This window comes from Camelus bactrianus, chromosome 11 (genome assembly GCF_048773025.1).
Source record: "Camelus bactrianus isolate YW-2024 breed Bactrian camel chromosome 11, ASM4877302v1, whole genome shotgun sequence".
NCBI lineage: Eukaryota > Metazoa > Chordata > Mammalia > Artiodactyla > Camelidae > Camelus > Camelus bactrianus.
In genome coordinates, this window is record NC_133549.1 from 39,576,015 (window position 1) to 39,590,661 (window position 14,647).

General features: G+C 33.3%; 1 protein-coding gene across 5 annotated transcripts in view; it reads left to right on the top strand.

Annotated features, from left to right (window-relative positions):
• NT5C2 (5'-nucleotidase, cytosolic II) overlaps positions 1-14,647 on the top strand; it is a 78,991-nt gene that overhangs the window by 23,373 nt on the left and 40,971 nt on the right. The window contains exon 1 of one of the 5 annotated variants that reach the window (XM_045507359.2): positions 5,317-5,612. The exons of 3 other annotated variants lie outside the window; for them this stretch is intronic. In XM_045507359.2, coding sequence (XP_045363315.1) covers positions 5,599-5,612 — 14 coding nt within the window. In that variant the 5' untranslated portion in view covers positions 5,317-5,598. Of the gene's footprint in view, positions 1-5,316; positions 5,613-12,124; positions 12,308-14,647 lie in introns of those variants that run through there. One more of the 5 variants, XM_045507360.2, reaches the window with a different exon arrangement.

Below are 14,647 nucleotides of genomic sequence, written 5' to 3' on the forward strand. Positions count from 1 at the left end.
AAGTAAGAATAAACTGCTGCTATAAACGTTCTTGAATATGTCCTTTGGTGGATGTATGCACTCATTTCTTTTGGTTTCTACCAAGGAGTAGAATTGCTGGGCCATAGGGTAAAGCATATGTTTAGTTTTAGTAGATACAGCAAAAATAATTTTCTTAAGTAGTTGCTCTGAGTTACTTTTATGTGCAATGTATGAAAGCAACACAACCAACACTTTAATATTAATCTCTTGAATAGTATTTTTAACTTAAAAGTTATTTTGGTGGCTATGTGGTGGTATCTCATTTGGTTTTAATTTGTGATTTTCTGGTGAATAATTAGGTTGAACACCTGTTCATATATTAACTAGCCATTTGGATATCCTCTTTTGTGACTTGCCTGTTCAAGTCATTTGTTCATTGGGTTGTCTCTTCCTTTTGATTTGACTTTATATGTGTTCTTTAAAAAACTGCTTTATTGAGATACAATTCATATAACATAAAACCATAATATACAATTCACTAGGTTTTAGTATATTGAGAGTTGTGGAACCATCACCATTATTTAATTCCAGAACATTTTCATCACCCCAGAAAGAAACCCCATACCTATTAGTAGTTACTCCCCATTCCCTTCTCTCCTCAACTGGTGACAGCCACTAATCTACTTTCTGTCTTTATGGACTTGCTTATTCTGGACATCTTATATAAATAGAATAATAAAATATGTGACTTTTTTTGTCTGACTCTTTCACTTAATGTTTTTGGGATTTATCCATATTGTAGCATGAGTCAGTACTTAATTACTTTAATAGCTGAATAATATTCCATTGTATGAATGTACCACATTTTGTTTACCTTTTCACCTGTTGTTTAATATTTGGATTGTTTCCACATTTTGGCTGTTATGAATAATGCCACAAAAAATTGTATATGTATGTTTTATGTGGTCTTGTTTTCAATTTGGGGTATATATATATATGTATATGGATATATACATATATATATATGGATATATACATATATACATACGTGTGTGTGTATATATATATACACACATATACACATACATCAGTGGAATTTGCTGGGTCGTATGGACTTTATGTTTTCCAATGCAAATGCATCTTTGTACATTCTCTACAGCAACGTATAAGGCTTCCAATTTCTCTGCATCCTCGCAGTATCACTTGTTATTGTTAATGGGTTAAAAATGGCTATAGGCATCCTAGTGTGTGTATAGTGGTAACTCATTGTGGTTTTGATTTGCATTACCCTTATAATTACTGATGTTGAACATCTTTTTATGTTCTTATTGGCTATTTGTATATCTTCTTTTGAGAAATACCTTTTTAGGTCCTTTGCCCATTTCTTAATTGAGTTGTCTTTATTGTTGAGTTGTATAAGTTCTTGATATATTGTAGATACTAAACCTTTGTCTGATATATGATCTTCAGATGTTTTTTCCTAGTCTTTGGGTTGTCTTTTCATCTTCTTGGTATTGTCATTTGAAGGACAAATGTTTTTTAGTACTGGTGAAGTCCAATTTACCTATGATTTTTGTTGCTTGTGCTTTTGATGTCATGTTTAAGAAATCATTGCTTAATCGAGGGGCACGAAGATTTACACCTTAATTTTCTTCTGAGAGTTTTATAGTTTTATATTTAGGTTTTGGATGCATTTTGAGTTAATTTTTGTATATGGTTCAAGACTGGGGTTTAAGTTCATTCTTTTGTATGTGGATATCTAGTTGTCCTAGCACTGTTTGTTGAAAAATGAGTATTCTTTCCACATTAAATTATCTTGATACTCTTGTCAAAAATCAGTTGGCCATAGATGTTTGTGTTTGTTTCTGGACTCTCAGTTGTATTCCACTGATCTTTTTGTGTGTCTTTATGTCAGTACTAACACAGTCTTAATTGCTGCAGCTTTTAAGTTTTGAAAACTAACTTTAAGTTTTGAAATTGTGATTTGAGTCCTCTAGTTAGTTTTTTCTTGCTTTTCAAGATTGTTTTGACTATTCTGGGGACCTCCTATATGCACAAGAATTTTAGAATCAGCTTGTCAATTTCTGTTAAAAAAGAAAAAAAGCCAGCTGAGATTTCGGTAGGGGTTGCATTCAATCTATATAACAATTTAAGGAGTATTGTCGTCTCAGCAGTATCAAGTGTCCTGGTTGATGTATATGGGATGTCTTTACATTTATTTAAATCTTCTTTACTTTCAACAGTTTTTGTGGTTATTGGTATATAGGCCTTACACTTCTTTTGTTAAATTTATTTCTAATTATTTTAGAATCTGATGCTATATTAAATGGAATTGTTTTCTTAATTTTATTTTTGTATTGTTCATTGTTAGTTTATGGAAGTACAACTGGTTTTTACATACTGATCTTGTATTCTGCAACTTTGCTGAATTTATTAGCTCTAATAGTTTTGTGTGTGTTTGGATTCTTCACAGATTTCTAAATATAAGATCATGTCATCTACAAATAAGGATAGTTTTACTTTTTCTTTCCCAATTTGAAGACCTTTTTTCTTGCCTGATTGCCTTGGCTAGAATGTCTAGTACCATGCTGAATAGAACTTGTGAGAGTGGACATCCTTTTCTTTTACCTCACCTTAGGAAGAAAGCTTTCAGTCTTTCATCATTAAGTTTGATGATAGCCCATCTCTGACTATGACTACCATAGATCAAAGAAGGAGAGTATAATACAATTATTGATCTCAAATTTTAATCTCTTAATTATTTTTTGAAAAGTGTTTAAAATTATTTAAATAATATACAAGTAAATTCTTACTGTACAATATTCAGGAATACAGAAATATATAGAGTAAATGTGAAAGTTCCTCTTCATTTACCCTTTCACTCCCACTTCTCTTTCTCATAGGTAAACATTGTCAGTACTTTGGAGATCATCCTTCTAGTCCTCTTTTAGTACATTTAAACACACAAGCACACAAGTGCACTTTATTTTTTAAATTTTCTAAATGGAGGTACTGGGGATTGAACCCAGGACCTCATACATGTTAGCCATGTGCTCTGCCACAGAGCTATACCCCCATATGTGCACTTTTAATACAAACCTAATTTTTCTGGATTCTGGACTTTTTTCTTCCTGATAATGCTAGTCCAGCCTCCCTGCCCTTCATCCTTGTCCTCTTCAGATCTATTTTGTGAATCATGTTTATCACAAAACCTTCAGTGGCATCGCGTCCAGCCTGCTTTAGGATAAATTCTAAGCCCAGTAACATAGCATTTAAGGCCCTGTAAGGACTGATCCTTTCCTTTCCACTTTCATCTTAAGCAGCTCCCTTCCTCAAACTGTGTGTTCCATCTATTCTAAACACCATCTAGGTTTTTTCCACACATCATGATATCTGTGTCACTCTGCTTTTCATTTATAGTTTCTCTTCAGTTGGAATATTCTGTACCCCTTCTTTTCCTCTTAGCCTGATTAACACCTGCTAATCCTTTTATTGTGGTGGTTAGGAGCCTGAGCCTTGAGTTAGTTAGCATTTTGGATTATTCCATATAATTTCTTTAGAATCATGATATTTAACTGCTATAAACTTTGTTTTGTCATCTATGAAATTGGAATAATTTCTACCTCACAGAGTTATTTGAGGATTAAATGTGCTAATAAATGTATAAAGTGCTTAGCATAGTGTCAGTTTAAGAACAATGTGGGCATCCTGTCCTTCACTAAGACTCAGCCAGGAGAATACAGATACACCTCTGTTGTGCATATCTCTAATACTGCAGCTAAACATGACTTTTTTAACTGGGAGTAGGCCTCCTCCAGTAGACTCTGAACTCCTTAAAATCAGGGACTGTCGCGTTTGTCTTTGTATTACTGGTACCAGGCACGGGCATGTAGAGAGTCAGTAAGTACTTCTTGAATATGTGAACAGAGTTTGAAAGCGCTAATCATCTTTAGATGGTGCAGTCTCCTTCGGCATAGGAAGCTTATATAAGTGTGTATACCCTCTGTTCAAGTGAGTTGTTTTCCTTTCTCCTTATAAGTAGTAAAGTCTTAAAATAGTAATTACATTTATTTCCACCACACTGAGCTGTGATGCCACAAGCTGAAAATCCAAGGAAGCCATGGGAAATTGGCGCTCTTAAGGATTAGATCATTTTCCATATTTAGTTTGTATTCTTGTATTCATGGCATTTGGTTTGAGGATAGTGAAAGTCCTTCATAGTCAGGTATAATTGAGAATTGGATTTTTAAAAGGTGTTTCTCAAGAGGTATTTTGTCAAGGTAATGCTTGACATTCCAGTTGCTTTTCTGGAACCCCAACCCTCCAAGTTACAATAGTTCTTTGAGTCGCTTACGAATGACAGACAACAGCCCTACCAGATGTTATCTGTCTTCTGTAGATAAAAAGCTCAGGCTTAGGTTAATCAACTTATTCAAGGCCCCAAAGCCAGAAAGTGGAGAAGTGGGATTTAAACCTAGTTGCGCCGGTGCTCGTTCTCCTTCCATACTGCTTTTCTAAATAAACTGAAAATTATTTTAGTTTGAATTTGTAGTATTTAGTAGTGCTTTTAGTTACTTGATGACTGTTTAAACATTTTAGTAACTAATAGAAACCGTTATGGTAGGTAATTTAGGTAATATTTAAAGAAAAAAATTTTTAATTAAAATTTTAACTCATGTAGTATTTCTTTCAGGTATATATATTTTATCTTTAATTTGAATCACCCCTGGGAGGATTTATTTGCCATCTCAGTGTTCTTAGACTTTAGCATACTTGTTTATTTCCTCCCCTGTTGCATAATCCCTATGCATTACATTGGTCAGGAGGCAGGAATGTTGCAGATGTTTTTCTTTCAAACTTCAATTTGCTCTGAGATTTGGAATTAACCTTTAGAATGTTCTGGGTTTATCGCCCATATGCCAGAGATCTGTGGATTTCTTTTTACATGAGCTGAAATTTTCAGGCAATTGAGTGAACTGTTTGTGAACACAGATGCTTTCCTTAAAAGCAGTTAATGATCAGAAAAAAGACCTCAGTGTGGAAATACTTTAGGTTCTTCATTTAATATGACTGGCACATAAATATTTCCTTCTCTTATAGTTCACATTGCTCATTTTCTAAGGAAGGAAATAACTAAACTGATAATTAAAACATAGTGTTTTTTTTTATCCTGTTGATTTTTTTTTTTCCTCCCAGAGCAAACTAAACATGATTTGGACTGACTAGGACCGCTCCATTCTGTGAAACTCACATTGTTTGCGTACTGTTGGCGGGCCTCATTAGGGGGTAAATTTGCTTTTTCTGTGTGTTTGCCAGTAACGATTCCTGTCTCTTACGGGAACTTGCCATTTGGATTGTCTCCTTCCTAAACTGGCTAGTCTTAAACAGTTCAGACTATTAGTTATTTTTCCTGCTCTCCAATTTTTTCTGTTGTCTTAGGTTTTTCAAGTATTTAAAGCTGAGAATATTGGTCTCTGAGATATTGCTTGGTTAGGGTTCGGCATTGTGCCTGAATTTGTTGGGCCTCTCAGGGCCTGAGTTCTCTGTGCTTTAACAAATGAGCTACAGTTCTCAAGAGATCAGTGAAGCTTGTTTGTTGATCCTGTATTCTCTTCCAGAGGAAGTAGATCTTTGAGAATGTCTAAGGAAGGGTAAGTGAGTTTATTATTCTTTTCTCCTCATTTTTCTCAGTGAAGAGGTGTTATAGTCATCTGAGTGAATTAGAAGATTAATAAGCAGTGCTACTAGTCTGAAAGTAGAGATAGAGGGAGAGATTGAAAGAAATTCAGCTGAAAGCTTACATTGTTAGTGTTTCACATGTAATCTACTGTAAAGTTACTGTTGCTATTTTGAAAGACCACATTGAGAATGGATAATCTTAATAGGAATTTAGTGAGATATAAGCACCCTGTGGTAAACTCATTTTGTTTTTCAACAGAAAGTGTTTAAGATTGGAAGAAGCAAACAGTGGTGTTTTACCAAAGAATTTTACATAGAATAAATGAAGTTTAAAAATTTAAATGCATTTTAAAATAATTTGTACCTTTAGAAAATGATATGAAGATTGAAAAGCATCCTGTGTTTTTGTTTCTTTCTGGACAGTGTAGACAAAAAAATAATTTCAAGTAGAATCCCCTATTCCTTTTTATTTTGCAGTGTAAAATAGTTCTCTGTTAGTTTTTTGTTGTTTATATTATTTTCTCTTATGCTTCAGAGTCTGAATTGTTACTGATACTCTTTTTGTGACCACTGTAATAGGTGACAAGTAAGTTTATAGCTGCATACTGTTAATTATCTCATTTCTAGTTTTCAAGCATAACTAGACCTGGTTGAGAGAGACAGTCCCTTTGATCAAACAGAACATAGATCTCAAAAAAAAGTCTTTAAAAATAAGTACAATTTAAAATTTTATTTTAATTTGAAAGCTCTTAATTCTTCTCCTAATTTTTTCTAGTAGAAATTTTGAATTAGTTTCAGAGCCTCACATAATTTATTTTTATCTAATCATGTGTTGACTATGAGCAAAATAAAATTGGCCCACTTTACTGCTATTTTAAAACCTCATTATTGAGTAAAGAGAATAACCATGTGTATAAGTAATTCTGTATTATTTTTAGATCTCTCATGACATCACTAGAATTTTGAGGTTTCTCTAAATGTGAAAATTATGAGAGGACTGCCTCTTCAGGTTTGTAAGTTTTTCTTTCCTTCCAGCACTGGCGACAAATTTACAGTTTTTGTTAAACAATTTTTCTGATGAAGATTATCTCAGATGCTGGTAATAGTTGTCAGTCTTGTACAAGTGGTTGTTTATAAAGCTCGTTTATAGATTTAAGAACTATACTTCTAGATGCAGTCTGAATTCTTGGGAAGTAATTAGTACTACCTTTCTCCCTATGGTAAAGCATATGTTAGAATTGGTTAGTTAAAAAGATCTCTGTATAAGTTAGCACTCTAAGACCTGAGGTATTCTTTTAGATTCCTTTCGAGGGGTCCCTGGGGGGAATTCCTATACTGTCTGAGTAGGTAATGAACAAGTGCATTTGAAATGCATGAATCCTATAAGTGAAGTTTATTTTATTAGCTTTTATTCTCATTTGCTATCTCTAGAGACAAATGGATAAACTTCTACTTTGGGATGAAAAGAATTCTTATATTCACAATTTTTAAATGTATGATGTTTTGATACCTATAAAATATTTCCCTAATAGTAATAGGAAAGGATTGTTAAGAGTTAAATCATCAAAAATTATACTTGAGTGTTGTTACAAACCTGTGGTAATTGAGACGTGTGGTATTAGTGTAAGGATAGACATATGTAGATGATGAAACCTAGTAGAGAGTTTGTGGACTCACACATAAATAGTCAATTGATTTTCAGCAGTGAAGCCATGGTAATTCAATGGCAAAAGGTTAGTCTTTTTAACAGATGTGCTGAAACAACTGAACATTCATATAGAAAAAAAAAAATGAACCTCGACCTTTGCCTTAAACTTGTATTTAGAAAAAAAACACAAAAAAGAATCGTAGACCTAAATATAAAAGTTAAAAATAAAGTGTAGTTGAAAATCTTTCTGACCTTGAATTAGGTAAAGATTTCTTAGATAAAACACATTAAAAACATGAAAGACAAAATTGACAAATTGGGCTTCATCAGAATTTTTTTTAAAATCCTCTACTTTTTGAAAGACAGCATTAAGAAAATGAAAAGGCAAGCCACAGACTGGGAGAAAATATTCTCTCTGTATATGTATCTGATAAAGTACTTATATCCAAAATGTATGAAGAATTCTTTATAACACAATAATACAAACAACCCAGTTTAAAAATGATTCTTCACACAAAAAGACATGGCCAATAAGACGGAAAGATATGCTACATCATTAGTCATTAGGGAAATACAAATTAAAACCACAATGAGATAGCACTGCTACCCACTAGAATGACTAAAATTAAAAACACTGACAGTGTGGAGCAACTGGAGCTCTCATGTTGCTGATGAGAGTGCAAAATTAAAAAAAAATTGGGCAGTGTCTTTTAAAGTTAAACTTACACTTACTAAGTGAACTAGTAAATGAACTCCACTATTAGGTATTTACTCCAAGAGAAATGAAAGCATATACCCACACAGATTTGTATGTGACTGTTCATAGCAGCATTATTTATATATAATAGCGAAAAACTGGGAACAACTCAATATCCATAAGTGAATGGATAAACAAATTGTGGTATATCCATAAAATGGAATACTACTCAGGAATAAAAGAACAAGTTTTTGATACATATACAACATGAATGAATCTGTAAAGTATTGTGCTGAGAAAAAGAAGCCAGATGCAAACTACATGATGTTTGATTCCATTTGTATGAAAACTGTAATGACTGAAAGCATAGATCAATGGTAGCTTGGGGCCAAAGGTTGGCCAGGGTATTGCAAAAGGACATGAAAGAATATGTTGTGGTAATTGTTACATGAGTGTGTACAATTGCCAAAACTCACTGAACTTTACACTTAAAGTGGGTGAATTTTATTTTAAGTAAATTATACCTCAGTAAATTTGGTGGGGGATGAGACTTGAGAAGCTCCTCAACTTGCTTATTTAAAATTTTGTAAATAAAAAAGTTATTGTTTATGCATTTTCAAGGGAATATATTTGGGAAGATACAGGTGCTCTAGGATGTGTAATGCAGGAAAAAATGCATTCTCCTTTTAGTGTCATTGTCATGATTGAACCCTAATCCTCTAGAGCTGTTAGAATGCCTTTTATTACCAGAGCTAATGTTTTTTAGGTTAGAGGTCAAAATCAACTTTATCATTTGCTTTTATTTTAAATTCTAGATTTTGACCTCTCTTTTCCATTATAGGCACAGTTAGTACACTTATTAATTTGGCCTATCTATAACATGGGTAGTATTTTCTTCTCTAATTTTTATCCCACAGAATTCAACCTTAATATGTTGCTACATTTTGTAAATTATCCTGTATACATTGGCCTTTACTTTTAAAAATTGGGGCAAAATAGTAAAAAGGAATTGAAGGGAAAATAGGAAAAAAAAAAAGATAGGGAAAACTTATGTTTAATTAAACTGAGGCTTTAGAACAGTAGGTTTATTTTCAGAAGTACTAATATTGTTTCTGGTTTTTCCCTTAATTAATGTATTCTTCATTTGTTAGTCCTCTTTTTTATTCCCCACCATCCTTGCTCTCATTACTGCAATTTCTTCACTTGAGAATGAAGGTGAAAGGAATTTTAATCTCTTCTTAAAGAGAATCTCCTTAAAATATGCTCTGAAATCTTTGGTGGAAAGACAGCATGATCCTACTGTTAGTCTTTTATTACTTTCAAGATACACATTTTTTCACATTTAGACATCTCTGAACTTGGTCTGTATCTATCAATCTACCACCTAGAATAAAGTTGAGTTCTTCTAGAGAGGACATCATTTCTTTGAGTCACCTAGGGGCAGTATTAACCACTTTAGTAGTGTAACTTCAGACCACAAACCTACCTGACTTGGTTGTTCAGATTCTCAGGGGGAGATTTTTCCCCTTTCCCAGACTCAGTGTCAAGGCTGAGATGTACGAATTTCTTTGTGTGTTCTTTCCGTGTGCAGATTTATTTCTCTTTTTCCCTTGTATTATGGGTATAGGCCTTTGATAATCCTAGCTTTATGTGGCTCTGACTTTTCTTGTGCATCTCCTCCCCCTTTCCTTAGTAGCATGTGATATGGGTGAGCTTTATGATTGATGGCATCTTGAATTTTAATTGTCTTTAATTTTGTTGTATGCATGCCTCCATATGCACTTCTTTTCACTAGAACTTTTTCATAAATTGAATATTTGAATGAGAAAAGTTAATATTTTAATTCATGTATTATTTTAGAAATGATAATATGTTTGTTCAGATTTTTAAAGCACAGGGAGCTGTTCTCCTGGCATAATCTGATAAACAAAAAGTACCCCACCTGAGGATATTCCTCAGAGAAAATAATCAGACAAATTAGTAAGAACTTATTGGCTAAAAATGTGTGAAAATAAGAACTAATGCTATCAAATGACTCTTCCTTTTATGATCTAGTCCAAAATTTCTTGTTGTGTCTACATATCCATGGTATTTGAAGTTTCAATTTTTAAGAATCCATTTCATAAATTAGAAAGTTTTTACCTATTTTTTAGATTACTAGCATACTTTTACTGAAAAATGGAGACATGTAGGCAGTCTGAGGTCTTGCCATTATGTTTTTTAAATAACATTATTGAGATAGAGTTCACATACCATTCAATTCTTCCTTTTAAAAGGTACAATTTGGGGGGAGACTATATGTATAGCTCAGTGGTAGAGTATGTGCTTAGTGTGCACAAGGTCCTGGGTTGAATCCCCAATACCTCTATTAAAAATAAATAAAAACCTAATTATCCCCCCCAAACAAAACACCAAAAAAAAAAAAAAAGTGTAGAATTCATTGGTTTTAGTATATTTATAAGAGTTGTGCAACTGACAATACTATCTAATTTTAGAATATTTTTATTAGTCCCAAAAGAAACTTCCCAGTCCTTCTTCCCCACAGCCTCTGGCAACCACTAATTGCTATTAAGTTTTTAGTTTAAGTTTAATTTTTAGTTTGGTTAAATGTTGTGTCTGCTTTTTACAAGGCCCTATGCTAGTTGTTGGGAAGGCAATACATCTTGGTCTCAACGTTTATAGTAAAGAATAAGAGAACTAGCCACATATTTTATGTATATGATAAAATATAGTAGGTGCCAAATAAAGGATTTTGAATATTCATACTTCTTACATGGATCACAACTTTATAGAATTTTAGTTGTTAGTGAAATCTCTTTCATTAACTGAAAAACTAATCTGAGACCCAGAGGCATCACTATTACATAGTTCTTTGGCACAGCCGAAATAGTTTCTTAAAGAAATCATTTGAGATTACTGGGTCCTGAGAAATAAGAGAGATAATTAAGCAGGACATTTCAGGTATAGGGGACAGTATAAACAAAGCCTCAGGGCACCTTTAGGAAATAACAAGTAGTTCATTTTATTTATTAGAGTAAAAAGTGCATGATGTGGAGAAATATGAAATAAAACTGATTTTGGAAAGATGGTGAAAGACTTTGAACTTCAAGACACACAAATTTGTAATACATTTATTTGGGTAGGTAGTGAGGGATATCTAAGGTTATTAAGCAGGAGAGAAAAATGATTAGAAATAGGGATTAGGACAGTGCTCATCTATGTTGGAGAACTAGTTTTTTTTTTTAATTGCTTTGTTTCAAATTGATACACTTACAAAATATAATAAAAATGAATTACTAGAAAAATGAAGAGACGTAAAATGTAAATCTACATTTTTTATGATGTTAAACAAACAAAATTTTTTTGTCAAATTGCTATAAAATTTTCTAACTATTTGCAATTTCTGTATATTTCATATCATGAATTAGTAACAACTATTCCCAAACCAGCACTGGGCTGTGGACCGCACTTTGAGTAGCACTACTTTAAAGCAACTAATCTGACATTAGTGTGCAGGCAGAGCAGTTGAGAGATGGTTGCTGAAGAATTAATGAGAACCTAGGTAAGTTGTTAGCAGTGTGAAGATCTGGATCAGAGACATTTGGAAATTTAAAGGAAGGCAAATAAGATGATGTAGATTTGAGGGAGAGGAAAGAAATGAAAGATATTAACTAGATTTTAGGCTTGAGGGGAAGAGAGTGCCAATAGAAGAAATAGAAACTAGCTTGAGGAGAAAGATACTAAATTAGGTTATCAACAAAAATCCACATTATCACATTTTTCTATTAAGTAAACACACAATACATCATTTGGTTGATAATCTAAATTTGCACTCTCAAAAAAAGCACATGTAACTTTTTCTTTTCTTTGATTGTAACAAACTTAAGAGTCTATAATTACACAAACCCATAACCAAAACATGTCCAAGAAGATTTTAAACTTGTATCCTTGATCTCATTTGTTGTTGCAGTAACTGCTGTTGGGCCTTTGGCCAGGAAATTGTGACTCCTAGGCAGGGGGAGGAGCTAGGGATAAAGTTCACCATTGGCAAAGAAATTCTATTCCAAATGAATTTGTGTGGAGCAACAGTGATATCCAATGACAAGTTAAATTAGACACAGAGGTGTTTTCTCCAACACTGTCTCAGAAGATACATGCTGTTGAGGGGCCTAGTTCAGACTAAAACAGTCTTTCTGAAGTTAGGTTAAAGTCACACACAAAAAGTTATACTAGGGACTTGAAGATTTTTGTTATGTGACTTCAAGAACTAGTTGACTCAGATAGTTTCACACTTTGCAGAACGGCAACCAGTGACAGATGAGGTAATGCTGCTTTGAATTATGAGTTAAATCTCAAAACCATTAAGAGTTTGCTATTTACAAAATTCCAAATTTAGTAAATTGCATGTTCATGTTCCTTAAGTGTGAGAATATTATATCCCTGTTCTTGGAGCTCATTGTATTAATAGTCTTATTTCTTTTGATTAATATCTGTATTTATTTTGATAGCATTTCTTCAAGTTTCATGCCTTACTACAGTGGGATATAATAGTAAAAGCTGTTACATTTGTCTTTCTGTTGAAGTCTGTGCCTGATTTTTTAGTGTTCCTTGATTTGTCTCCTAAAGATTGTCTCTTGTTTTTAATGCTCAGATCTGTATCTTGCAAATGACTTAGCATATAGGAATTTCTGGCTGACAATTGTGTTTTAAGATTAGGTGCTTAATTAGTTCAGTCATGCTTTCTAGGTTGGCGACTTTGTGCTTTATTTAAAACAAGCTATAGAGGTAGAGTATGTTCCACTGGTTAATAATTTAGAAAAGTGACACAAGTTAACTGGCATTGACAAAGATACAGTGAAGGTCCTGGGACCAAAAGAAATTTTTGGATTCCCTGAGGAGATATGATCTTTTTGTTTTAAATGTCTGATGAAACAGTGAGCCAGGCTTTTAATTGATATAGTACCTAATACTTTCTTTTGTTGTAACAGTAAAGAATAGTCATTAGTTTGAGGCCAAGAAATTAGTTTCTCTTTAAGACTGTATTCTGGAGACATCGTATTTCTGGCTCAAGGCTGCCTCTCTGCTGAAGTCAGTGCATACTTTCAGCATTTGGATGTTTATTATCTTGTAAGTCTTAGCATGTACATTACTGCAGTTCTCTAAAATGCAGCTGTTCCATTTCATCATCATAGCTTTGCTTGTGCACTTTAGATATTCACACATGAATTAGATTTAATTCCCTATTGCCCCCTTCTCCCATGTTTTGTAGCATAAATTAGGGAAAGAAAAGGAGAGATGAGAATATATGTGAGGTTTCTTTTTGTTTCATAATGAATTAGACAGGGAGACAAGAGTAATTGTTTCTCTTTTAAGTTGAGGGATTCCTTCTGTGAGTAGGGGTACCTATTTTAAATGAAAATGAAAAGATAAAGGGTATTTGATTTCATAGGAAAATGTCCTTTTTTCTAATTTTAGACATCTAGAAAGTCTTTAATAGTTTTGGCTACTTCCCAAAAGACAGCTTCTAGAATATATGTCAGAAATGGTACCTGCTTTGTAATAATAAGCATTCGACAAATATTTTGATTGAATAAAGTGACTAGTCAAAGAGGAAAGCATGTGATTTGATGGATATTTAGCAGCAGTTATTTTCGCAGAAACAATAGATTTTCTTATTCCTGAAATATGTCGTTCCCAGAGTTTGTATGGATGATACCCAAGGTGCATTAAAATCTCTATATCCTTAAAAACATAAGGAGTACAGGCTTAACCTCTCTTCTGGATGAGAAAGCAGAGGGTAAACTCTCTAGCTGGGTCTGTTGATAGTTTCTTTCTCCATTTAGCAGTGATTGATAAGAGCAAAGTATCTTTTTCCCTGTGATTTTAGCTGTGCCTGAAACCAGCTCGCATCATTCTTCTATCAGAATCAAAGCTGTTTCTTTTATTATGTGGTCCCATATATATCTCTCCTGGATTGTATCATAGAAAGAAAATCTTCCCAGTCTGTTCCTGCCTGAATTCCCATAGAATATTTTAGGCATGTCAGCTGTTTGGGCTCTGATCAAGGATTTGATCCAGTTGGCCCCCTAGCCTAAATTCAGAGTGTGTTTGAAAAGCCTAAGCTTCAGTGGTAACATTTGGTTTCCAGAGTTAAAACCATTACTAACTAATATATATGTAAAATAGATAAACAACAAGTTCATACTCTGTAGCACAGGGAGCTATATTCAATATCTTGTAGTAACTTAGGGTGAAAAAGAATATGAAAATGAATATATGTATGTTCATGTATAGCTGACAGCATTATGTTGTATACCAGAAATTGACACAACATTGTAAACTGACTATACTTCAGTGAAAATATATATACAGAGTTAAAACCATTACTTGATGTCTTTTCCCTCTCTTGTGCCTTCATAAGGATTTATATAAATGGGAAAAGGTGATAGTAAAGTAGATGCTCTTATCAGTAAAAATAGAGTGAAGTTGATGAAGTGGTAGAAGGGTCATGGTGATATGTTTGGAGTTGTGGGGTATTTTAAAAAATTTTGGGTGGATGTCATTTATCCTCTAGTTCTTTGTATCTTTCAGCCATCCACTATTCTTCCCCAACCCTCCCCCCCATCCATTATTAACCCAATCAAAGTAAATGTTGATTTTCC